The 24,765-nt window shown below is 40.9% G+C and overlaps 1 protein-coding gene across 3 annotated transcripts in view; it reads right to left on the bottom strand.

Annotated features, from left to right (window-relative positions):
* LOC111262516 (phosrestin-2) overlaps positions 1-24,765 on the bottom strand; it is a 40,733-nt gene that overhangs the window by 11,882 nt on the left and 4,086 nt on the right. For all 3 annotated transcript variants that reach the window (XR_015311995.1, XM_022836826.2, XM_022836835.2), the window contains exons 2-4: positions 8,212-9,276; positions 2,487-2,547; positions 1,314-1,562 (exon numbers count right to left, since the gene is read on the bottom strand). Coding sequence is in view for 2 of the 3 variants with exons in the window: in XM_022836826.2 (XP_022692561.1) it covers positions 1,314-1,562; positions 2,487-2,547; positions 8,212-8,844 (943 nt within the window). In the remaining variant the exon portion in view is untranslated. The remainder of the gene's footprint in view (positions 1-1,313; positions 1,563-2,486; positions 2,548-8,211; positions 9,277-24,765) is intronic.

Genomic DNA, 24,765 nt, shown 5'->3' with positions numbered 1-24,765 from the left:
CTGTGTCTGCGTTCGTGTAGAGTGATATATTGCCAAGAAATAAATTTGTTGCTATAGATGTGATTGTTCTGTTTGAGATGCCTAAGCATCAAATGCATCTTTCTAATACGTAAAAAGCCCGTCGTATAAGACATACGCCGGGGGTAATTTTGGATCTTCGGTTAAAAGCGTTAGTGCGTACTTTTTGGCAATATCTCTTCAGGGACCTCTCCTTTTCACACTGCGTCCCTGGCGTCATCTGACAACAGGGTGCTCTAAAGTGGTCGTCCTTGTAGTATAGAGCCACGTTAAACATAAAACAATAATAAATTCAGACTATTTACAACATCGGAGATGTGGCATTTTTGTTTGTGTAAAACAGCCTTGTGCCTCAGCCGTTCGTGTATCATTTTCAGTAAATAATCACGGTAATTGCAATAAGCTAAAAAGACACTTTTTTTTTCGGTCAGACTAAAAGTACAGAAGCCGTTCAATGCAGCACCAATAGAGAGGTTAGCATGCAACCTAATAAGACCTTGTAGTAGACTCTTACTTGATGCGCGATTCAGAAAATGGACTCTAACGGGCGGTAGTATAGGTACACAATGTTTTCAGTACTCGCATGTATAGTAGAACGCGCACAGGTAGACATTTGATAGCATAACTGTTGTAGTTTATATCAATTGTTTCTTATAGATCTAAGGGCGAATACCTTAGGTGCCTAGGTGACGACTAATTCCCATTGGATTTAGTCATCGTGCTATTCAGAGCTGTCCTTGAGCTTATCATGATCACACGAGCCATCCGCTGAATATAAATGCCATTTTTTCCCGACCCAATATCACCGGTTTATGAATGCGTTCTAACCTGCTGTGAGTGAGTACAGCCATAGTCATGTATAAATAAATGCATGTATACAATACGGTACTTGAAGCTACCTGAGGCCGTCTTATATATACTTGCGAACCGCAAAAGCAATCCTTGCACTTTTTTTAATGAGATATCGTAATTTAGCATGGGACTCACTGCTTCTAGCGCCAAATCAAAAACTTCTAACCGGGACGAATCTCCACATTTAGCCAGTGGCGTAAGGTCGGCTCTATAGGGCAAGAGGAAGACAAGATCTCTAGTAACGGGTGTTAAGGACGGTGTTGAGGCTCAGGGTTCGACTGTGCTAATGGCGCCACCTAGCGCATCTAAAAAAAATTAAACGGCGTCTATGATGAAATTGCGTTTTTTATACTGTTTTTTTTTGCTATTCTCATTATTCACATAATAGTATATTGTGTCTAACGCTACTGACTCCTAATTGTAGCAACGGATAGAGCACGTACCTGATGAAGGTCCAGCAACAGGTTCTTTATTCCTGTACTGAGGACTCCTAGGATAACTTCCACTTAATCCCTCTGGGCTAAGCCTTCTCCTCGCCGAGCAGACCGGAGCGTAACCCATGTAGATTTCTCGACATAAAGACATTCCCAAAATTTCATCCTCTTCGCGTCCATAACGAAACCGGCCCACTAAAGCAATATACACCTTTTCACCCAGTTCCAGTTTGCTGGAGTCAAATGACACAATGCCCTCTGTATAGATAAATTGAATCGCAAACAAAAACATATGACACGTGTGAAAATGCTCATTTCTACTGTAACTTCACAATGCAAAATAAGTCCTAAAAAGGCCTAACCTATTTACTGAAGCTAAATGAAGGCGTTGCAATGACATCGAACACAAATTACCATTTTAAACATATATTGTTATTTGCTTTTGATAATTCCGAAATTTTATCGCACATGTTGCGCGAACCATAGTATCGCCTAGTACAGAATAAATACCCTCGGTTAACATGTAAATGTCAAGTTTCAGCGGAGTAAAGGTGATCTCGTTTAAGTGTTGGCTCCTTGCGATTGACAGTAGCGCATCTGCTTTTTTCTATTATTCACGATATAACCAAAACATCGGTTAGTTCGACATTGTTTCAACATGAGCTTCTGTCAGTAGACCGGTGTTAACAAAAGCATTATTTTTGTTCTCGATATGCGCGAGCCCGGCAAGCTTCGTATAGCTCTTGGTTAAAATATGTTCAGCTGCAGTTCAACGATATCCGATCCGCGTCGTCGGCGCTATCTCGTCAATTCAGGAAACATCTGAAGAACCGACTAAGAAAATGAACGTTCCACCTATTGCGCTCTGCATGAAACAGTCTTCTAAAAGCTAGCTGAAGTAGGAACGAGACAGGTTTTTTTCCTACTAATTCGCAAAATGATGATAAATCATTCCTGATCGATCCGACGGTGCGAACAGGGAATTATCTACACGAGACGTGAACAAGAAAGCTCAAGTAGTTTGTCAGACGCTTTGCCGCTTGTTCCGATCTGTCACGACGAATCTACTCAGATCATATATAACTTCATATCAAAACCATAAACATTTAATAATATCAACGATACTAAATGTGCTAATATTTACACAGTAACCAGTTTACTTACTAGCTAATGGATGCTTACCGACAGGTTCGGTGACACAGCCGAGATCTTCGAATTCAATCTTTGGCATATAGACAGTCACCTATAATCGATTTCAAAAGCAAACAAGGATTGATAGATCAGGTCGAAAAAGAGTAAATTTTTAGAATATTCAAGTGTGACAAATATCCGAAAATGACTAATAAACGCTAAATGAGTTAACTTTAATAGACGAAGGTCCAACTCAGAAGATCGCACTATGATTAATGGCTAGTCATCATACAGGATAGGAATCAGCATGCTACATTCAATATTGTCTATTGGCACAGTTTCCGCTGTCGTTAAAATGTAGCACCTCACTGAAGATTAACCTAACCATACTTAAGGAGTTCACAAAGAACAATAAACATTTCACGCGAGTCATACCGCCATGTCACTTGGAAAAAATCATTTACAGGTGAGAGAATCAAGTACTGTGCTGGAAGGCCTGTACTTCGAAAAAAATAAGGATCCTTCAATAACAGTCCCAAGAGAACATTGACGCCTTTCAAGGAAAACCGCGTTGGTACAATTGATGAGATGCGGGTACACGATGCGACGCGGAGATAAAATGCAACCATCTGAGTATCGTGTACAAAGTGACTTCAAACCGAATCAAGCTTGGTTTCGTTAATTTTCGATTACCCGAATCCTGCGCATTACGAACGCACAGCACGTATCCGTCGTGCCATTGGAGTACGATCGAAAGAACTTGTAAACATATTACGTAATACCATTTGCCAGAATTCTCCGAAAACAAGTCATGAAATCATGATGAGGCACACTTCTGCAGAAAAATTTCATGGCTGGGTTGCCTTAACCCCATATTCAGCACTTATAGCCCGTGAATTGGTGTTATTGCAGACGCTCAACAAACACCAGAAAGGAAAAAGCTTTGATACAATCGAAAACAGTTTGGAGAATACGAGGTCTTTTTCTGTGATTGAGTTTAAAAACTCCTCTAGTGATTAAAGAAAAACGGCTACATACGTACACTGAATTCCGTGACGAGTAGACCGAAGGGCAAACTGGAATTTGGACGATGAAGGCCCGCCCCCTTTCGTATGGAGCAAAATTTCGCCCAGTAGTAGTAGTAGTAGTATAAATATTATAGTCAACGGATATTATAATATGATTACGTGAATAAAGCCTGTCAGCTAATTACAAAACTAAATATGCCTGCATATAAATATTGTATGTATCACTCGAGCAGTAAATGGGCCGATATAATGTAATGTATTAATAACTAGATAGCGATTTAACTTCAGGTCGTCCTGCAGTGAACTGAAATAAGATAAGGTGGCTGTGTTGTATTTACTGTTCGACGAACTTTAGCACCTGCCCTACAATTGCTGCGGTTGCAGCCACAGCTGCTTCTTCTGTTGCTGCTGGTGGAAAGACCTCTGTAGGAGAACGAATCGATAAAATGGCTGGTTGTATCAAGGTCTAATTTCACTCGAAGAGACTAGCTTCATTTGGAATAATCGCATGATCCAGCCAGTCGAAACGCTGGTGCTGTGGCCGTAAGCAGAGCTTTTTAGGACGACTGGCAAGGTCAAGCTGTGTCCTTATCGTACTCACTCAGTTTGTGCTGCTTGAATCCACACATCGTGGCACACTCGCCCACACACACATACATAACTGCATAGATGCAGACCTAGACTCGCGCAAGCTCACAAAAACAATGATATCTACCAATACACAGCATGTACTGATTAGCATGAAATGACTTCAGAGTGATCGCCTTTAAGCAAGGCTAAAATATCTAAAATGAGCCATTTATTAATACGTCAGAAGCTCTCTATTTACAAATGTTATTCATACATTTGAGACTTCGTCTTGGGGGGTTTTAAAAAAAAGATCGTGCAAGGCTGTACAAACAACTTTACAGGTTCACCTGCCGGCGGGCTTGAAGATTTTTTGCATCAAGAAGGCACCCAGTTTCAATCGAGTACAGGTCAGGGAACTCAAAATTACCATCATATGGCAAATAAAGTATACCTATTGGGATGAACATACACATCATCGCATCGAAATGTCATATCGTTTTGTTGGCGTTAAGGCGTTAGTTAACGACGTGGGCATGAAGGCAACTGTATCGATCCCCGGCAAAACTTGGTCTTCATTTCACACAGCATATTATAACTTTTGTCAGAGTTTTGTCAAACAGTTATTTTAAAGTCAATTTAGAGAATTTGATGCTAGCACGCTTTCAGTTCGACTCGAAAACAATTGTTTTAAAACAAAACGATCCACAAAACAGGAAAATAAATATGGAGAAGCTCAAATCACTGCTACAAAGTCAACCAAATAATTTTATGGCTATGATCGGTTGTTTTAGTCCTATAGAAATCCGGCCTTACGGTCCGGCTAGAAAGAACCCAAAGCTGTTGACAGACGAGTTTGAAAATCAACATTTGTAGCATTAAAAATTTCGGCATCCTTTCTAACCAGCGCTGCATCAATAGTTTCATCTGCTCAATGTCTATCGAAGCAGTGTAGCCATATATGCAGTTGTGAATCATCCTACGAAAGGATAAAATCACATTTTCTAGGATATTCTGTTATCGTTTGTTAGCCATTGCGCAGAACGAAGGGAAAGTAATGTGGATGACGGACGGTAGTTAGGCAAATATCTTTTTTGTATATATCATTTTCTGTGTCGATGTAGCAGAAACGGCGGCGGCGGCGGCGGCGGCAAATACGATAGTACTCTTTATACAGCAGCTCTGACTGCTCGTATGGGTTGCCACGGCGTCACAGTTTAGCCTGCATTAACTGCTATGATCGCGGGCGGCGTTCGTAAATTGACCTCGTTCGGTATGTAGTAACAAGAACGTGTAACGATCGCTGCGCCAATGTGACTTCGCAGAGCATCTTTTGCCTAGAAAAGCTACGCGAGAAAAATAATCAAATAACCAATTTATGCTATATCTACGCACAGGGAGTGTACTAAATATATTACCTATACCATGTGCTAAATAGTGCTTGCAAAATAACCACGCGGTAATCGATAGCTCCAATTATGAAAGGTCTACAACGGGTCGACACCAGCAGAAGGGGGCAAATAACAATTCGTCTTAGTAAGTGGCCAGGCCGATCTTGACAATCGTCACAGAATGTTAGATAAAAGTTACACCTCTTAACTAGCAGAATGGAGAAAGCCTGTGTTAACCCACTGGGGAGCATCTGATTGACAGCGAACGCTTCTTTGCATAATGCGTATCACTTTTTACAAAGCTTTGCGATGATTTCATACAAAGCAATTCTAATATATCTATCAATCACAATTTCCACGGCCTGGCAGAAGGACACCCTTCACGATTTTCCTATACCTCTCTATCTCCGTTCAAATGAGTAACAGTAATGCCCAGTAACACTGAGATAGATCCTAATGTATGCGTTATACTGCTGATAGATTGCTCTCCTCAATTCACGACAATTCTTGGTAACCCCTGCTGTCACCCTTTCTTTTACATCATTTGGGAACACATATGTATAAATTAGAGGGGCAAGTACGCATGCTGGCACAGACGGAGGCGTAACATATGAAATGTACCACAGCTGGTGCCATTCTCGACCCTTTCATTTTTCTCCTCGGTAGAGAGCCTCACCAAAGACGTCAGCGCCCGTCCAGATCAGACGGAAGTCCACCTGCTCTCATTCGATTGATTGCTACATATCTGCGCAACAAGCACTTACGCAAAGGTATAATTTAAATATTATGCATATGGGCAGCTGGACAATGTAACACCAGGTTCCCCTATCTTCTTTTGATAATGAGCCGATGTACGACCTCGGCATATTTCTGTATTATGATAGTATGGCATCAAAGACGGCAGCAAGAACAGCAGCACCAGTGTAGCGGGAATAAACTGTGGAACTGAAAATACAACTTAGACACATTTGAATAAAAAAAAAACATAAATTCTCTTTCTATTTTAGGACAGTTACATTGGCATCGAATAGCAGGGGGATATTTTCATGAAAGATGTTGATAGGAAATAATACGCTACAAGCGGTCATACGTGTACAAGGCTGGTAGACATATTGCTGAAATGTTGCGCAGAGTACGGGGAAGAATAGGAAAAAAGTTAATTAAAATGAAAGGATACACTCAGAGAATAGATAAGTCAACAACAATAAGCAACTAACTATAGGAAGCAATTAAGTTTTACTAACATCTATTATACTTGAAGGACTATTGTTCCTTTTAATTTCTTTTCCTCTGATTGTAAACTTACGCCTTATCGTATTATATAGCCATCGACTTTGTGCCACTCCATCTTGTAATCTAATATGATCGGTAAGCAGTTTCATTACTGATAAGTCGCCTATAAAAAATATAAGCATATCCTAATTAGTCGTGTATTTTTTTTATCTAGGTGCTTACTCTCATCTGTGAATTTGGGCAAGGTTTATTTTGAACTTAACGACATTATTTAATATTTAGCCTATATCAACTGTGTTACCTAACGTGAACGTCTAAGGTACTTTACGTACAAGTACTTGAGGTATATTAGCGAGCTAGGTGTTGGTAAAGATCGGGATTACTCACTGTTTATTTGCCAGATTCAAAAGATGCTCTTTTTTAGTAAACTTCTTTCATAACCTGTACATAATGTAGGGTTAGCTACTCTGTACAGCACTCATTTGACCCGTGAACATTGTGACCATGCTGACCTTGAAGAACGCGAAACTCTGCCGCTTACTTTCGAGCTCTGTCTACAAGTTTCCGAGCCCTCAGGGTCAGGCGCAAGCCGTTCATTGATGGCGGCTGTATTGTCAAAGAACTTCGATATAAGCGCAACATCGGACTTCACTCACGCGTAATGTATGCGCTGAATCGAAGTACGTCAATGAATCAATCCGTTCTAGGCAGCAGGCCTGCCTATAAAGCAGGCATGGTTACAGTTATCTCTGATGTGCAGAATGTAACTATACTGAGCACATCAAACTTTTAAAGTGTAATGCGTCGCATCGAAAAACGCCTCCGACATACCTTGATGCGTACTCTGGCTGGAGTTACAATCATTATGTGAAGTTTGTTTAAGTTACACTTACATAGTGTCTCCTGCTGTTGGGGTTTACTATCTCAAACGAAACTGAAACATAAGTGAATTGTCTTCCTCTTTGTTGCAAAAGTAGCAGAATAGATAATTTCATCCTTGTAGCAATATTTATAATAAACGTTTCTTTTATCTTTGAAACTGAAGCTTCCATTAGTAATATTTTCTAGTGTACTTTTCATGTGAGATACGGTAAGGATCAGTTTTAGGCACACTTTGGGCTCACAGTGCAGGATTGCTTATGGTGGCAGAACGTAATAGCACCAAGGCCTAACATCCTGGCACGGTATTATTGGTGTGATATTACGACAGGTTGTTTGTACCATATATACACTTTGTTATTTTACCCGGCCAACCGTGCGTCAAGGAGGAAAACAAAAAGCAGGAATTCTAGCGAATATGATTTGCCCAGTCTGCCCTAAATCAGGGAATTACGACGTATAACGTATTCTTTTGCAGGTTTACTCCTGAAAATTAGTGCTCGAATAACTTAATTTCGAAAGCAATCTGGATCTCTGACTTTTTACGCTTGCTTGCAAACAATAGCGCCTCGACGTATTGTTATACTATCGATGGCTGAGTTTGAACGAAAGCTTTACGCAAATCATAACATTATCCTAGCTACGTGGCTTATAAATATTCTATACGGATGTAAGCACCTTTCCATTAGGAGACGTCTTTCTCAGCAGGATAGCGTCGCCCAGCTGCACTGGCTCTGTTGCTTCGGTTTCCTCCTTTGGTACCTGCAATGGCGCCACCTGCTTAAGGTCCTTTATCTTGCTATCCTGGTGTTGCGTCGACTTGTTTGTTTGGCTCATCATCTTGTTCATTAGTTGACTGCAGAGACGCTTGACGATATCAACAAATTTTCGTCTAATGAGCAGCTGTTGCTGTGAAGACGAAGTCTGCGAGGTCGCGGCTGTTGCATTTGGTAGCGGCAAGGACGTGAAGGACGTAGGCGAGGCGCTGGCCTCGCTGGCTAGGTTTGCAGGCGTGCACGATATCCGGTTTTGACGCTGCTGCTGGTAATGATGCTGTTGCCGACAGTTGACGGTGGCTAGGTATGACGAACGGGCAGTTACAGAACAGCTGGATGAGCTGTGCGACAAGTTGGACCAGCTGGAGGGGTAGACTTTGACTTTGTTGTTGGCTGTCCGACACGTGGCAGGCAATACCGAAGAGGTTTGGGATGGCGGTTGTTTTAGGTGGCTGGACTGTTTCGCTCGTTTTGGTTGGTGAGGGCATGGCGAAGGTGGGGGGTCGATCACCACAATCTCCTCATTAAACACCATCAATGAGCGCAATTTTGGCCAGCGAGGCTAGCCGGCTGACTGCTAAGGTCCTGCTAGTCAAACTACCGTCCGACCACTCGCCCGACGATAGGTGGGGTGACGACTACGAACATGATGACGAAGACGACCACGCCAACAGCAGCCAAGCTATTGCAATGACCTCGACGATCCGAAGGATCACTGCAATTAGATTAACCTCAATGAGGAGAAGAATCAATGGGTGCGATTTTAGCTTCCTTCAAAGATCTCTTTTTCTGTCGAAATACTGGCAATTAATTCTCGCCGGAATACTTCAGTGTGTGTCTCTGTTCTCAAAGCTTCGTACGAGAAACAGCTAGGTGAGTCGAATAGATATTTTTTGACTCTGTAGACCAATAAAAGCTCGATATACGATAATTTGATAGTCCAATGGTTTCTTTCTATCCAACACATCTGTAAAACACACATGACAAAAGTTTACAGTTAGCATAGTAACCTGTACAAGTTGCAATAATACTGATTTGTCATCAACGATCTAGAATTACGTGCCTGATTATTTCGACATGAGCTACGTGTGTGTCAATACATATTTAAATCCATTGTTGACCATGTACATTAGCTATACATGTGAATACATTCGTTGATTATTGCAGTATACGTTTTCGTATCATCTACTCTTCGCAGACAATCGCACGGGTCACTTGAAGTCTACCATATGGAAAGCGAAACAGCGAGCGCAGAAACTGATGAAGAATCTCGTCAATATATACCCTTATCTTCACAGTTGTTAAACGATCAAGTTGGTAGTAATTTAAATAGAATTCACCTGATCTTGTTTTCCAGTATGCGCTTTAACGTATAAGATGCTCAAAGTGAGAAATACTATAACATATTATAATATAATGTATATTCGAAAACACGTCTAAGTTAATACAAAGGAATCGAACTTCATTGCTTCATGCTCATTGTCGACCATGACGACATGCGCATAACACTTGTAGCAACGCATAGACTGTACCTATGTAAATTCTAGCTGTATTCTCTATACGCAGTACAAAAGTTCGGACCAATAATACCGTATCATTAGACCAGAAGATAACCGTTCGGACGCTGCTCCTTCGATCTATACTCCATTCATCCCTCTCGTGCTTTAGCCCTGTCTTCGCGGCCGTTCATTAGTGTTTGTTCATTAGAATTGGACTGCTTATGTTCTCTGCATTGCCCGGCCCACCGTGGCCGAATGGCTCGGCAACCGGTAACTACAAGTAAGGTCTGCAAGTGTTTTGCTGTTTCCATTTTGCCCTTGAAGAATATCGTTTTTGTCATGGTGCCATTCAGGAGCGATCGAAGGTTCGCCAAACTTAAAGCTGAGCTGACAGAAGGCGCAGCGCGTAATGGTGAGCAGGCCAGTGGTTGTGTTTTCCCCTTCCTAAACTTCAAACCGATTGCCATTACCATTAGAAGCAGCGGCGGGGGCTTCGGCCTGCCCGATATCGGCACAGCGAAGGATAGCTAAAATGGCAACCGGACCAAGTGGTCTGAACGACGAAGCCTACGTCCACTAGAAGCGGCGCCACCTCAATCGATAAAAGCTGCCAAGAGGGAAAGATCGGGGAATGGAGGGATGGGGCTCGGCAATCGATACGAGTATATCTTTGACAGGCCTGCGTCACGTCCGGCCCCGTCTTCCGGCAAGAAGCACCTAATCTCATGGAGAATTTCTACTTGTTTTTTGCTTTTATCTTTATGCTTGTCTCATGACAGCGATGTACCTGGATCAACTTAACGTTTGGCAGCTCTCGCCGGGTTCCCCGCTTACTTCCTATCCCGCGGCCCCGGCTCTCATCCAGGGCCACTTCACCCTTCAATTTCCGCAGTCAAGAACAGCTTAGTTGTAACTGGCGAGGCACTATTGCAAAAATTTGAATCGTAAAGCAGCTCTGTTGGTAAACTGAGAGGGCGTCTGTGAACATATGCTACATATGTGTTTAACGTTGTGTCAAAGGATATGCATCGCTAATAAAATGCTGCTGTCATCGAGTGAAGACATCAAAACCTTTGCTAAAAGCAGGGCCCGCGCATGTATGTCTATGGTCATCGGGTCTCACATAATATAATATGGTCTTGAAGTACACACGTGACATATAATTGTGCTAGCGAAACGTGTATTGATCCTTTAAGACATAAGACTATGAAAATATAAAATCATGGGTATGATGTTAGCAAACAGAGAGGGTCTATTGGTCGATTCACATTAGAAGTGGATAGGACCCGTTCACGGGCCTAATTTTCGACGCACAAACTAGGTGGATTACCTTAAATGCGTTCGAAATACCTGTCCTAACAGTGCAACTAAAATATGTATAATTATCGTGCGAAAAAAAAACAACAGTTACACCGCACGTATTATATAGGTATGAGATTTGTATAACGAAGTTGAGCAGATGCACGCTGACCAGCAGCACTCGCTATGTGTCGTGCAGCCAATAGATCCAACGGAAGCGACTGCCCGAGTGAGCGTATGCAGGATGAGTCGCAGGAGTTACAATGTTCTCCTTTATGAGGCTAAAAATATAATAGAACGACTAACTGCCTAACGTGTGCTCCCCTGTTTGCGTAACTATATGACACGGTGAGTCGCTATTTTTGAAAAGAGGCACTGAAACAGAGTCGAGATTAATGAGAGTCGCAGTAAACGGCACTGGCGACGCACTCCTGTTAACAGCTGAAAGTACATGAAGATCGTGTTTCTCATACAACGCGTAGATAATTACCATAGTTGATAGCTTCATAATTGTCAATCTAAAACGTGGAATACACCGCAGGCAGTGATCTTCGGGTGGCTAACGCTACCGCCTACATTTTAGAAGGGAGTTAAACAGTTGGTGCGTACAACGTATAGTTCATCTTAATTCTTCATGGCTAGCACCATCAATATCATTAGAGATCTCTTTTTGGTAGCACATAATGAGTCAGCGACTCTAACTAGCTTGCCCTAGCATGTCTGTCTGCTACGCCCATTATCGATACCCGGCTCCTTTATATTTCACGCGTGGTTCACTTCACGTTGTTTTCTTTGTATGGAACTAGCCCTGATTTATCATCGGGAACCTGAGTGAGCGTAAACTTAGACTCAGTAGCTAACTCCGCGTCGCCTGCTTCTGACAAGTTCGGACACGTTTGAAGTATCATATGTAGATAGCCCTACACAGCAGGCGTCCCATGGCACAGTCGAGTACCCTCGTTGATAAAGTCAACTTTTCCTTTTTGCATGCTAACTACATATCTCAAAATCAATGAAAATCATCAACAAATGAAAATACTAGGAGGTAAATAATTTACACAGCATATTAAAGTAACTGTGCTACATATGCTGAAGCCAAAAATCTAAAAGATACGCATCTACTAGCCGGCTGAATGATTTTAAACTTTCAATAAAATAGGAATCAATGCGTGCTCCCCAAAAGTTCAAGAGCTTCCCAGTAGAATGATGCTGTTACCCCATTGACGTCGCTAGTGTGAAACAGGGAGGGTCGTCACTTTCTAAAGCAGAGGTTCCTCAGGAACCGTCAATCGCTCGACAGTTATTCATACTACGGCCCTCTACCGACTGCTATTGTTGAAATTTCTACATATTTTACGTTCAGTAGATATAAGGAGAAAATAGGTAAAACATTTTTCATGTTATTGTTTTGATTAAATATAAGGCCAGTATGTTCGAAGTCGTTACCCTACCTGAGAAGAGAGCAAATTATTTCCGCCCTAGATGAATTTCGTCACTAGCAAAAAGTATAGAATTGTTAAAATAAATTTAAAATAAAAAAAAAAAGTTAAATTTCCGATCCAAACTTCGTACCTGCAAACCGTTTCCGTTTAGGAGACTAATATAATTTGAGTCTAGTTATAGGTTCCGAATCAAGCGCATAGCTGTTGCACGATTAGCGACAGCATTTTTTTACTGCAATTCTATATTATGCTAGACACTATATTAATTTTATTTATTTATTTTTTTTTTTAATTATTTGTCATCGGTATGGGGACGCCAGCTGTTCTTGCAGAAGAAAAGAGGAGCGGAAGATTTAGGAAAGGAAGTTTTTCAGCGGATACGATTGAATAGAATGTTCATTTTCTACGAAAGTTTGCGAGTACCTATTTAACAAAATGACTTAATTGTGAATTTGTTTTTAAATTCCATTCCCTGCTTGTTGTAAATTTGTGGACGTTTGAGGCCGACAAGTGTTAAAAGAGATGTGTACAGTTTGGACATTGCTTTGGTTAACAACGTTTTGTTGACCAACAATCGTGTGTTGCTATGTTTCTTTTGCATATAATAGCAGCTCGGTGTCTTCTTAATGACGATGTTCTTCATCGAGGACCACTGTTTCTCTAATTAAATGTTTTCTTCTTAACAAACGCCCTAACAGTAGCTTCCCACGACAGACTAGGTAGCAGGTTCACAGTGTGACGCAAATTCAAATCATCATTAAGGACAGGTCGTTGTTGCGGCTGTAGTTCCTGTGCACGGTAAAGTTGAACCTTGTAAGAAGCTAAGCAGGACACGAAGCAGGATCAAGACGGACCTAGTTAAATTATTCAAGTCACGTAACATATATCAGAGGTGGAGATACGATATATGGCGGGCACACATCTGTCAATTGGCAGAATTCGATTTGTCTTTCAATAACGACCGTTATCAAGCAGGAAGGTAGATCGAAAGCACTGGCGAATGAAATGAAGTTGTTCTTATTGACAACGCTTCCAGTTAGATTACAGTGCGACGTTATAGTCCTCAGCTTGTCTTAGACTAGCTTTTTTCATCCATCTGACCCCATGGCATGGGGAAATGGTCACTACAACCGCACGCCAGCATCGGTTACCGACGACTGAGTAGCAGTAGTAGATGACTGGCCGGCATTCTTTCCGGTACAGGAGTGTTAGCAAAATTGGTTCCACGATGCTCTAAGTCAAGACACACTTGATGCGAATAGTCATCCTTACGGCTCAGTCATAGAACATACATTTTCTATTGAGACGCCGTGTGTGAAAAAGTGGTAATTATTGATAAAAACGCAATAGTTATTTATTTCAACCCCACGCAGTACTGACTTAAACAGAAAAAAAAGCAGAACATTGCTCATCTGAAGGGGCTGCGATGAATTATGCAACTCCCATCGATGGATCAATGCAATGAGCAATTGTGTATGTTTCGGTTTAGCATACGTCGTAAGTACTGCACAACTTGCTAGTCGAAACCTTAGCCTTATGCACAATGAGTTTTCGATGCCGTTAAGTAAAATGATGCGCGTGATTTTTGCCTAAATAAAATAATTGTTCTTCTTGGTCCTGTTGGGGCTATTTTGATACGTCTTTTTTTAGCTAGCAGCTGATCGGCTTGAATGCTGAACAGACCGCGTCACCTTGTAACCTAAGGCGGCATATCAAGCAGCCCAATAGGTCACGTTAATCCTTTAGGCGTTGTTTGCTTCGAGTTGTATTGCTTCGAAGCCTACCGATGCTATCCACTGGTCTGCCTGGTTGGTAGAAGGGGCCGTATTCATCCACCCTATTCTACAGCCGTGACTCTATTCATCCATGTCTAACGACCACTCGTCAGATCGAGTCGAACTGCGAACGTCAATGAAACGTTTGTCGAGCGTTCGTTCAAAGCGGTGAGAAGAGATCAATCGAGGGATTTTTTAGCCTCTAACCAGACCCAGAAATCCTCTCTACCGTCGTTATTAGTTACGAGTTTTCCAATACCTCCTAGCCGTTACCTATAGAAAACGTAGATGTCCTCTGAGGTTGGTCGACTCAGTTATTTATCGTCTTAAATAAATAAAATAAAAGTTATTTATTTATTATCGTCTTGCCATTTCGAACAACTCAAGTGGACTCACATGTGAAATGCAACATGTGGCTATTGCGTTTTCGTTTCCTTCGGCATTTTCTCAAAATGTCCTTATTGTAAAATCTAACCTTTTCCGCTTCATTAACTGCAGGCTTGCCTTTATGCCAGATCAGGTTTTCGTGGACGGCATTACGATGAAGACGAATTTTTTTGCCACAAGTTCGCTACACAACGATATTATGTAGAATCAGGGCTAAGGGCTATCCATCCGGAAGAATTAATCTCCAAAAAATTTGAAGTTTTTTAGAAATAGATCGCATTTGTGTGTGAGGGCAGGACGACGTAACGATCTACCATTATGGCGAGTTCCGAAGCTATAGCCAATATGACACATTTTCATAATTTCTGTATCTGAAGTTGGTATGCAATAAACGATTCTCCGTATTCGATCTATTACACTTTTCGGACAACTTTTTAAGCTAAACTATCGGTACTGAGAACCCACAGTTCTTTCGAAAGAAATGCTTATAAGCACCTATGTTAACGGTACTCAAAATAGCTATATTTCTCAAAGTAAATCAATTGATTCTTCTGCCTGAATCGTGGAACCGATTGCAATCAATAGATTTCGCTGTAAGAGTAACTACCAGATTTGATCAGAAAGAGAGGACCGCTGCTGTTCTGGGAAAGGAGTCACACCGAAGGAATCACCGAAGAATCGACTTAATGTGGCCACTAGATAACAACATCCTGTGGGACAGTTGAATTACCACTCTAGACAAATCTATTTGTTCTTTTATGTGTGCTCCTTTTTTTTTTGCAATAAATGCATACATACATCGAATTTCATAGAAAAAAATTAAGCTTTCATATAGATAGGCTTAGTGCATAACGAATTCTGCTGATTGTAACGTTTTTGCAATATTCTGTGCTCACCCTCGACTGCCGATCACCCTGAAGCGGTCATATACGCATTTGTCACTCGCACGTAAAAGGTGGCTCTTAGGGAAACGAGAGGCGGATGTGGTCGAAGCTGATATAAAGTAGACTCTGCCAGCGGCCGACCAATCTGACAAGCGAGCACATTGTCGAATAATAAGCCGAAACTGTAGGTATTCTGACATATTTAAGCCGACCCGGTGTATGAGCCCAGTTGCCAACTTGCTCTGTTCCTACTTTTAGTACTCGCGCTTGAGTGCAGCGTCGAAACGAATCTCGTGTTAACAGATACACCCACGTATTACATATGGGAAGCTTGGCTGCGATCATGCCGCCATCTTCAGCTTACTTCGTTTCTATACTTTTCCAACGATTTGCCGTCGGTATCACGTCAGCGGATATCGTACGATGTGTCAGACGGCGAAACGTTAACATTATCATCCTTCAGAATCGCCACCTCTGTGGCAGTCCTTCGAAAGATCATTCAGTCAGTTGTCGAATGTTAATAGATTATTGAATATAGAATGAAGCTTTGACGACGACAAACTTTTCTTGCTGAAGAGCAAAAGGAAGGTCCGTTACAGTTATCAGCTAGATCAGAGCAGAGTCAGTGTGAAAACTCGAAGTGGTCTCCTCCAAAAGCCACCGATTGCCCGCTGGCTTTATGTTTACAAATGGACTTCATTATGCAGTTAGCCATCATTCACTGCTTTGCGCAGGTAAGCCCTTCCCAGCCAAGTCGTAAACTCGAATAGAACTTCCACTGAAGTTATTCGATCTAATTGAATGCGTTTGCTCGAAGAAATACTGGTTTCCACTAGTTAATCCTGCTTTGCGCCATTTTGGTGGGTCTTTCATTGAGTCCTCATAGCTTCCGCAGCTGGCTTGATCGAATGTGTCGAATCAGTTAGAACAGAATGCGACCATATTTCTGGAAATTGCCCAGCGTGCGATCATAGGTCGCCGTTATCGTGGTTACCTCACCACAGGTCAGGAGCTAAGCAGGCAAAAAGCGAAAAGGAAAAAGTGGAGACCAAAGCAAAGATGGGACATTGGTAAACTCTGACGCTGATAGACGCGTATGAAACGGCAACGTCGCGAATCAAAACCTGTTCAACGCTTGCGTGTACGCGGTATCAATAAAATAACCTACTGTAGGATGCAGAACAGACGCAACAGGGTCATCAACAAACACATGCACACGAGCTCATAAACACAGCTACTGATTGATAAACGACCTTGTGGTAGTAATATCAGATGGATCGATTACTCATTAATTCCATGCGTAAATTTATGCAGTTGTTTGTGCTCGTATATATGTTTGTCTATGCGATTTTGTAAACTGCTTGAGAAACGATGGAAATAAGTAGACTATGCGAAAAGAACAGCGGATGGTATTCTTAAATAATCCTGCTATGAGCCCTAAAGATTACTAGCGATACAAAATAGACTCTTTGAAATCTGACATGCTTCTACGAGAAAACTGGCTTTGTTTTGTTCCTTCAATTCTGGATATCTTTTCCTTAAGAAATATTTTTTTAAATGTGTTCGCTTTCTACGATTCGACAGCGATTCCGTGCTGGAACGAAGCTCTGATAACGGCCGCACTCTATGCTTTTTCTTTCTCATCACTCACTAAAGCTGCCCCTAGCGGTCCTAGGTTCTGCTAATGCCTGGGCTGTCAGGCTTCATACACATGATCATGTTTAAACACACACATACGAAAATAGCGCATTTGTACATACCCGCCCTCCTAACACATAGACAGACATACCAATAGAGAAAGATACGACAATGACAATAACAGCGCGAGTCGAAAGAAAACCGTAAACGTAAAAAAAAACGTACAGTTCATATCAGTTACTGATTTTTCTCCAAAACAGCTATACTTATTAAAGTGCATAACGGTAGAACAAGTCGAGCCGATTGTTTCTGTCGTCTGCTAAGATCTAGATGGATAATATAATAGTAATAATAGAATACGGGATGAGAATGTGCATATGTACTATTTGCTAGAACAACTGTGCATCTGCAACATCGGCGACAGGTTGAACACTGTCACCGTCAATAAAATAGTTCAACGTTTTGCCTTCTTTTAATATCGTACGAATACAAAACTTTAGCGTATGCGTATCTAGATACGCGCATACCTAATATAGCTTTACTTTATAGTCTCCGACGGCCACCAGTACAAAGAACACTTAGACACTAATGCTAACGACACATATTGAGCAGTGGGCTCTGCCTTTCTATAATGCGGCGTGCATCTGCTGACGTGCGTACGTCTCGGTGTGAATCAATGGCGAGACGACCGAGGACCACGTGTATACTCGCAGCCAATGGAAGCTATTGTAATTAGTCATAGCCGAGGGCAGATTTCGAGGGTTGTGTTCAGAGCACGAAGCGTACGAGATGTAACAGCAAGATTTCTACTCGGTAACTGCTGTTGGCGTAAACCATTCTAGTCAACGTAAGCTCTATACAACTGGTTGGATTTTCAACATCAGTTCACGAAAAACCGAATGAAGAAGAGTACACCTTGTCTACCTCGAGTCACCTATGGAACAGTAAAAAAAAGATATCGAGACTTTCCAATACTGGTAATGATACCGCTGTCTCAGCAAGAACGTCGACGTAAGCCAGTCGTCGCTTTTCTAGCTTCTGGAACTTCGAACATTACATTTCCTCATTTGCCCTCTCTAGATGAAAACGTGTTTGCTTCTTCTTCGTTTAGGGCTATTTTTACATCATTTATGAGGATTATTTCCGTGACAATGACTTTTTTTTCACGACGTCATAGCAGACAGACAGACAGACAGACAAAGGGATAATAATTATGCTGTAATAACAACGCTGAATAAAAGCGAATGCAAGGAACGTGTCTCTATGCTTTCGCTGTCCCAGGCCGGTTCTCATGGGCAGCTAATTGCTGAACCTACCCAGTCTAATTGGTCCTGTTTTCCTTCAAATGTACGCAAAAGTCCGCAATATGCATTAAAGATAACACAAGCTAAACGACAACTTTAAAAATTAAAATGGAACTTGTTGAAAATAGAATATAGCAGACGAAAATTTCGACTGGATGAAGATGCAGTGAATGGTCCTTTTAGTGCAAAATTTAAAAAATAAAAATAGGCTGATGAATCAATGTGGTGAAAACCAACTCATAGTTGGATGCGATTAGGTCGGTCTCGGCAACGTACGTATTGATTGATTCATATATTTTGTTATTTAGAACTTTCAATTATATTCTCTGTGTCCTCAAAATTATTTTTTTAGGTATAGCGCCAAGGACTTGACCCCACTAGGAGTCAAGCCGGGATGGTTTTGCTGGACTTATCTCAATAGATCGCATAACAGCAATACAAGTAGCTATTGAACTTAACAATGATCTTTTATTTGTCCTTATTTTCCTGATTGTTAATGTTTAGTAATATTTTTGTCCACATTGAGATCTGTTGCTGTTACCCGAAGGTATCCTTTAGCGTGTCAAATATAATTCTTCAAGACGAACCGCCTACGTTCTACAAAAATGAGAAATATTTATTTAGTGCGTAAAGTAATACAAATTAAACGAATAAACAATCATAAAAATACACACAGGGTAGGGCCTATAGCGTTGGTTTTGTCAAATGTCAGAGGCATCTAAAAAGGCATTTTTTTCAAAATTATTACGTACGACGTAATTTTAACGCTCTCATTGATAATGAACTTTCTTTTTTGTATTCTATTGTTATTATCAAAAGCCACAGTGATCGTGGGGATTATCGTTTAAATAAATGTTTTCGTGTGCGCTCAATTTAAAGCTTTTTGCAGTATATACAAATGTATATAAACTGCAAATCAAGATCATTACACCATCAAGCATATTGCATCGTTAAGATTGGCAGTGTTTTACAATCAGTTTCATTTAGCGGATGCAGATGCACGTATCGGAACCGGCAGGACGGTACCTACACATCGAGAAATAATAATGGTACCCTATACCCTTAATCCGATAGGACGTGCGCTTAAGGGATCGGACCGCTTCTGATTGCGTTAGTCCATTTTGCCTAGTGTACGCCAGACGGCTCGAATCGACTCTCTCAAAATGTTTATTGTTATTTCTGCGATTAGCAGTCCCGGCGTGCTATGCGTCTCAGTTTATAGTAAGGGTTCGTTATCTAAAATCGTTTATCTTACCTGATTGACCTTCATATCCGATGAACACTTTTTATCAGTAGACGATGACATCACTGACAGACATCAATAATTATTGCCTTCAAAGTTAATATTTATGCTACAATACTGCTGTTTATTATGTTACATTGTCGCTACCCCTTCTAACGTGGCCGGAATCGCAAACTGTGCTTGCTTACTATAATGGTGACATGTCAAAAGCAGTTCTTCGCAAAGCAAGAACGCTTGATTAAATACTATGACCAGATAATAGCTAGTCTTCGTCGTCGTCGTCGTCGTCGTCTTACTTCAACTGGGTCTTCAGCAAGAGAACGTTCATTTTCGTTTTCCGAAGCGCCAACGTCTAATGACTTTAATCGAATATATATAGATCGCTGTGTTCCGCTATACGAATGGGAGTCACTATATAAACATTCTCGTTGCATACTCTCTACCAAAGCAAAGTGACCTGTAGAACTGATATTTTATTGTTGGAAAAAATTGCGGTATGTTTTAGTACGAGAGTGCATTGACGACTACACAAGGTAATGTAACGGTTTAAAAGTAATTAATCTAAGTAGCCTCCACTTTTTTTTTTTTTTACTTACTGTGAGAATTGTACTTTACTACGCGCTTTAGCGGATGCAGCTGCATGTATCGGAACCGGCAGGCCGGTACCTACACATCGAGAAATAATAATGGTTTAGCAGAATATTCAATATGACAATGTGATGCCCTATAATGAATCGAATATAGAAATAGAAAGAGTTACATGCTCTAGTGTACCTTTCAATATTTACAAAAAAAGAAAAACATTTTTTACTAGAATGCCAGAGACGCCTTTATAATTCGACAAGCTTGATTAACATATTATTCTTAAGCCACTTTACCTACCAGACCTTAACAGTATCTTAGATCAGGTAGCTTTCAGATTACCGAGGTACTCGGAATTGTGAGCCTTAAGGAATACATTTGCTGGTCTGGAGCGTATACATTTTTCCCCTTTGTGGACACAGGCAGTGCTGACGATAGAGGCACCTCGCGAAATACTTGAGGTATCTTTATTATCGTTCAAAGCCGGACGTAAATTCATCGTTTTCGAAAAGGTCACATTTGATGAAGACTTCATAACTCTGTCTGAAGTTGACCTGTGTAGCAAATTGGAGTGGAGAGTAGTGCCTATAAAGCAAGAGCTTTTCTCGTTTACTCTGGCATTTATGCTTTCGGAGAATGTAATCATGTATGCAAACCGCATTATGTATGCAGAATATGCAAACTGTTAAACTATGATAGGGGGCAAACAACTTGTTACCTCAAAGATGTCGATTTTGATCGTTGAAGGACCGTGAAAACAGAAGGCAGAACAGAGAATATTCATGAAAAGAAAAAAAAATAGACACATGCACAGAAAACGTAAACCCAAAGACAGCAAAAGTATTTTCCATTCGTTTCTGTTAACTATTCCAATTGCCCTTCTCCCACCATTGAGGGACGAACAACAGGCTAACTATCCGTGCGGCCCACGTAGAGTTTAAACGCTATGGGCATGCAGGAAGTTTTACGTTTGATTTTCAAAGATTAGTTTTCCCTAAAAGCGTCAGAGCATTTTACTTAGCTACGAAAGCACGTATTAACTCTGCTTATTGGAGCAATAGCGTAACGCCTTACGATTCGCAGGAAATATGCAAGTGTCCCGCCAAAATATGAGCGTCTCGCTTGGTAAGTTAATCTTAAAAACTATCCTAGTGCATGTAGCCTGGAAAGATAACAGAGTTAATGAACTGTCAACACACTGCGAGAACAGGAACGCGTGAATTCGGAATATGTTAACTTTAAATCGACGTAAAATGGAGAGTATGTTGAAGTTCTTTAATAATCTACGTGGTGGAAAATAGCTACGGCTACGCACGAATTATAATTCATCATCAGCAACATAAACAAGTAAAGTAATTTTTACCTTGCGATATAGGTCAGTACTCTGAATTTGGTCATAGATTATGGACCAAGTCTAACCAGTCCAATATCTTTGGGATTTTCCACCCACACTAGCCTAATCGAACCCAGATTACCCCCATCACCGGAGATGAACTGTTTCATCTTCCGTAAACCTGTGCTTGAGCAAGCCTTCCTGCCGCTTCGTTACCACTCTGCGTTATAGACCTAATACTTTATGCTCATGCCAGCGTACAACCTAGGATTTTGATACTCACACAAGGGCAGCTACCCAAAACACAAGCAGCAATATAACTTACCACGCTTCCCTAAATGTTGCCCTTACACAAGGAGACTTTTAATGGATTTTGACCTACCTGCAGGATATAGCTACTTCGGCTAGCAGATCTCTTAAGGCTATTGACGTCTGAACTACGTCCCCCCGGCTAAACTCAAACAACTTGTTGATTATGGCGAACTACGCCTTTGTGCCACAAATTAAAGTCAGTGTCGTATGCGCTTCTATGTAAAAAAAAACTCTACCAGAACTATTGTTTTGTAGTGACACGCTATTCGCTCGCATCCTTAACTAAATGCATAATCTTCTGACCGGTGTATATCCATATTCCATAAAATGGTGATGCCCTTACAAGCAAATGCCTCTAATGTTACGCATTTTACGGCTAACGCTTACGGTTAACGGTTGCCTTTGAAATCTTTACTGTTATCTCAAACGAAATGCATATTGACAAAATAAGATCAGGGCAAATATGATTGGTTATGTAACAGGGTTGCTCATTTATGGCCATATAAAACACTATAAATGCAACCGTACTAGAAAAGTGTTCGATATAATACAACGAGGGAGGCAGTGGACTTTGTAATACTCAAATACATGCTACCATACCACTGGGGTTCAGTAAAGCACGCTGGAATGCTTACTACAGATGTTTAAAAACCTCAGCATTCTAGCCCATGGTGGAAACTAACCAGCGAATAGATAGGATAAAAAGTCGTAGTGTAACAAAATACACACCGTATTTATTTAGAATATCTGCATGTGCTTGCTTCAGGCTAAGTTAGGGCGGACATTCCTAGGGGCTATACCATATATATATGGTATAGCCCCTAGGAATTTTTCTTATATATATATACTATAGTATATATAAATATATACTAGAATTGAAACAAAGACTCATTTATTTGTAAATTTTATAAAGTGCTTTATAAATTGTCGCCGAGTCTGTCCTCCAGCTGAACATTGTAGGCCAAATGGTTTGCCTGATATATATAAAAAGCCGTCCTACCGTTTGCTTGATAACGACCGTTTATAAAACACATCGTTTTATGTCATCGATGCCGATTTTAATTTGAATCAAACGCATCGTGCACAGCCGAACGAGCAGGTAAAACAGATAGGTCAACGTGTGTGTAGAGATTTCCAGTAACGAGCCAAGCAATGGCTAAGGTGGATTCGTTGGCATTCTATTGTTTCAGTAGCGACTTCTTATTCGTCCCTATGAGATGATATTCGGTTGGCAATAATACATCATCCCAAGGCAGACACCTTCATTTACCGTGTTCATTCCGGATATAGAAGCTCCTATATATAAGTGTTCTACTATCGTGTGGCTGCCTAGATGAGGTAAGACCCCATGAGACATAGGGACATAAAGCGAAGACAGCAACCGATCTAACTGACAATATGCGGTAGCACACTCATGCCGCCAGATGATTATAAATTAATTTTAAAATGTTAGTATAATAGATCAAATGAAATTTTGACACGTTTTGTTTTAGACGTTACCACGTCATCTGGGTTTGTTACATAGTGTTCTGCTATGGTCAGTTAAATCGTCTGAGTGACAACGATCAAATTAGCCTTAAAAAAGCAATGTTGGATTTTAGTATGTTTTAGGTTTCGGCGATATAACTTATATTTATGATTAAAACGTCCCTTTCGGCTACGTTGTTGCTACGGGAAGGCCTTAATAATGACTATTATTGTAATTTGATGGGATAGTGTTCTTTCGTTTGTGCCACACAAGTAAATACCCAGACGCAGAACTCGTCAATACGGTTCTCTCATAATAGCTTTTACCGACTGTTAGGCGAGAACATCATTAAAAAGGGCTTTATGGCTCAGTTGGAAATAAATGGACGTCTCACGACGTCCGACGAACCCAAATATATTATATTTTAGAACTGCAATGAACTCTTAGGTACTAATTAAATGAGACATATTGTTGAAATGGCTGACTGCCCCATATATCTGCCGTATTCGAATCTATGGAAAGGCTCTTACGTTGTTCATTCGATAGCTGACCTTTTGCAAATGTATTATTTTCATTTTCTGGTCTGTCCAGACCTCCTGTAAAGACTCTCCTCAAAAGTCGTATCCCTTATAACCGAATGCTACGGATTCGCGTTGAAAGAAACCACTTACCGCTACTAGGTTCGTTCGTGTTTACCGTTATATTCCTATGAATGTCTTTACGTTCCGGTATATGCATTCTGTATTCGGTATATATATTCTAAGAACACCCCTGCATTGACCAATGCACGTTCCTACACCCGTTTTGTCCATGAACGTCATTTAGTAACTATGATATGGCATCGTATCTCATGTACAAACATTTTGACCGGCACTAAAACTTTACTTAAAAAAATCAAGCGCAGGTAAAGCAAAATCGATATCGGCCAGTAACACTGCGTTACCCTTAAACGAATTATACAAATTCAGAGGCCATTTCAGATGTGTTTGTGTATATATCATGCCAGCTTCACACTGGAACATTTTCTCCTGAAGCTCCACGCATTGATAGGAGCATCTAGTGACTGAACGTCCAATCCGTACCGTACGTGGTGCATCTGTAAAACGTATGTAAATATAGTTTGTTTTGTCTAGCATGCCCAAAGGTATCAGCAACTGGAGTTTAGTTTGCTTTTCGTCTAATATAAAAATTGTCGCTCTGATACAGCAGTAGAAGACGGACGGATGCGTTTCCTTCCAACGCAAAAAATAGATAAGGGCATCTCATACCACCAGGTCAGACGGGATAGTC

The sequence above is a fragment of the Varroa jacobsoni genome, unplaced genomic scaffold, assembly GCF_002532875.2.
Source record: "Varroa jacobsoni isolate VJ856 unplaced genomic scaffold, vjacob_1.0 scaffold_72, whole genome shotgun sequence".
Classification (NCBI taxonomy): domain Eukaryota; kingdom Metazoa; phylum Arthropoda; class Arachnida; order Mesostigmata; family Varroidae; genus Varroa; species Varroa jacobsoni.
This window is presented reverse-complemented; position numbering and strand designations above follow the sequence as displayed.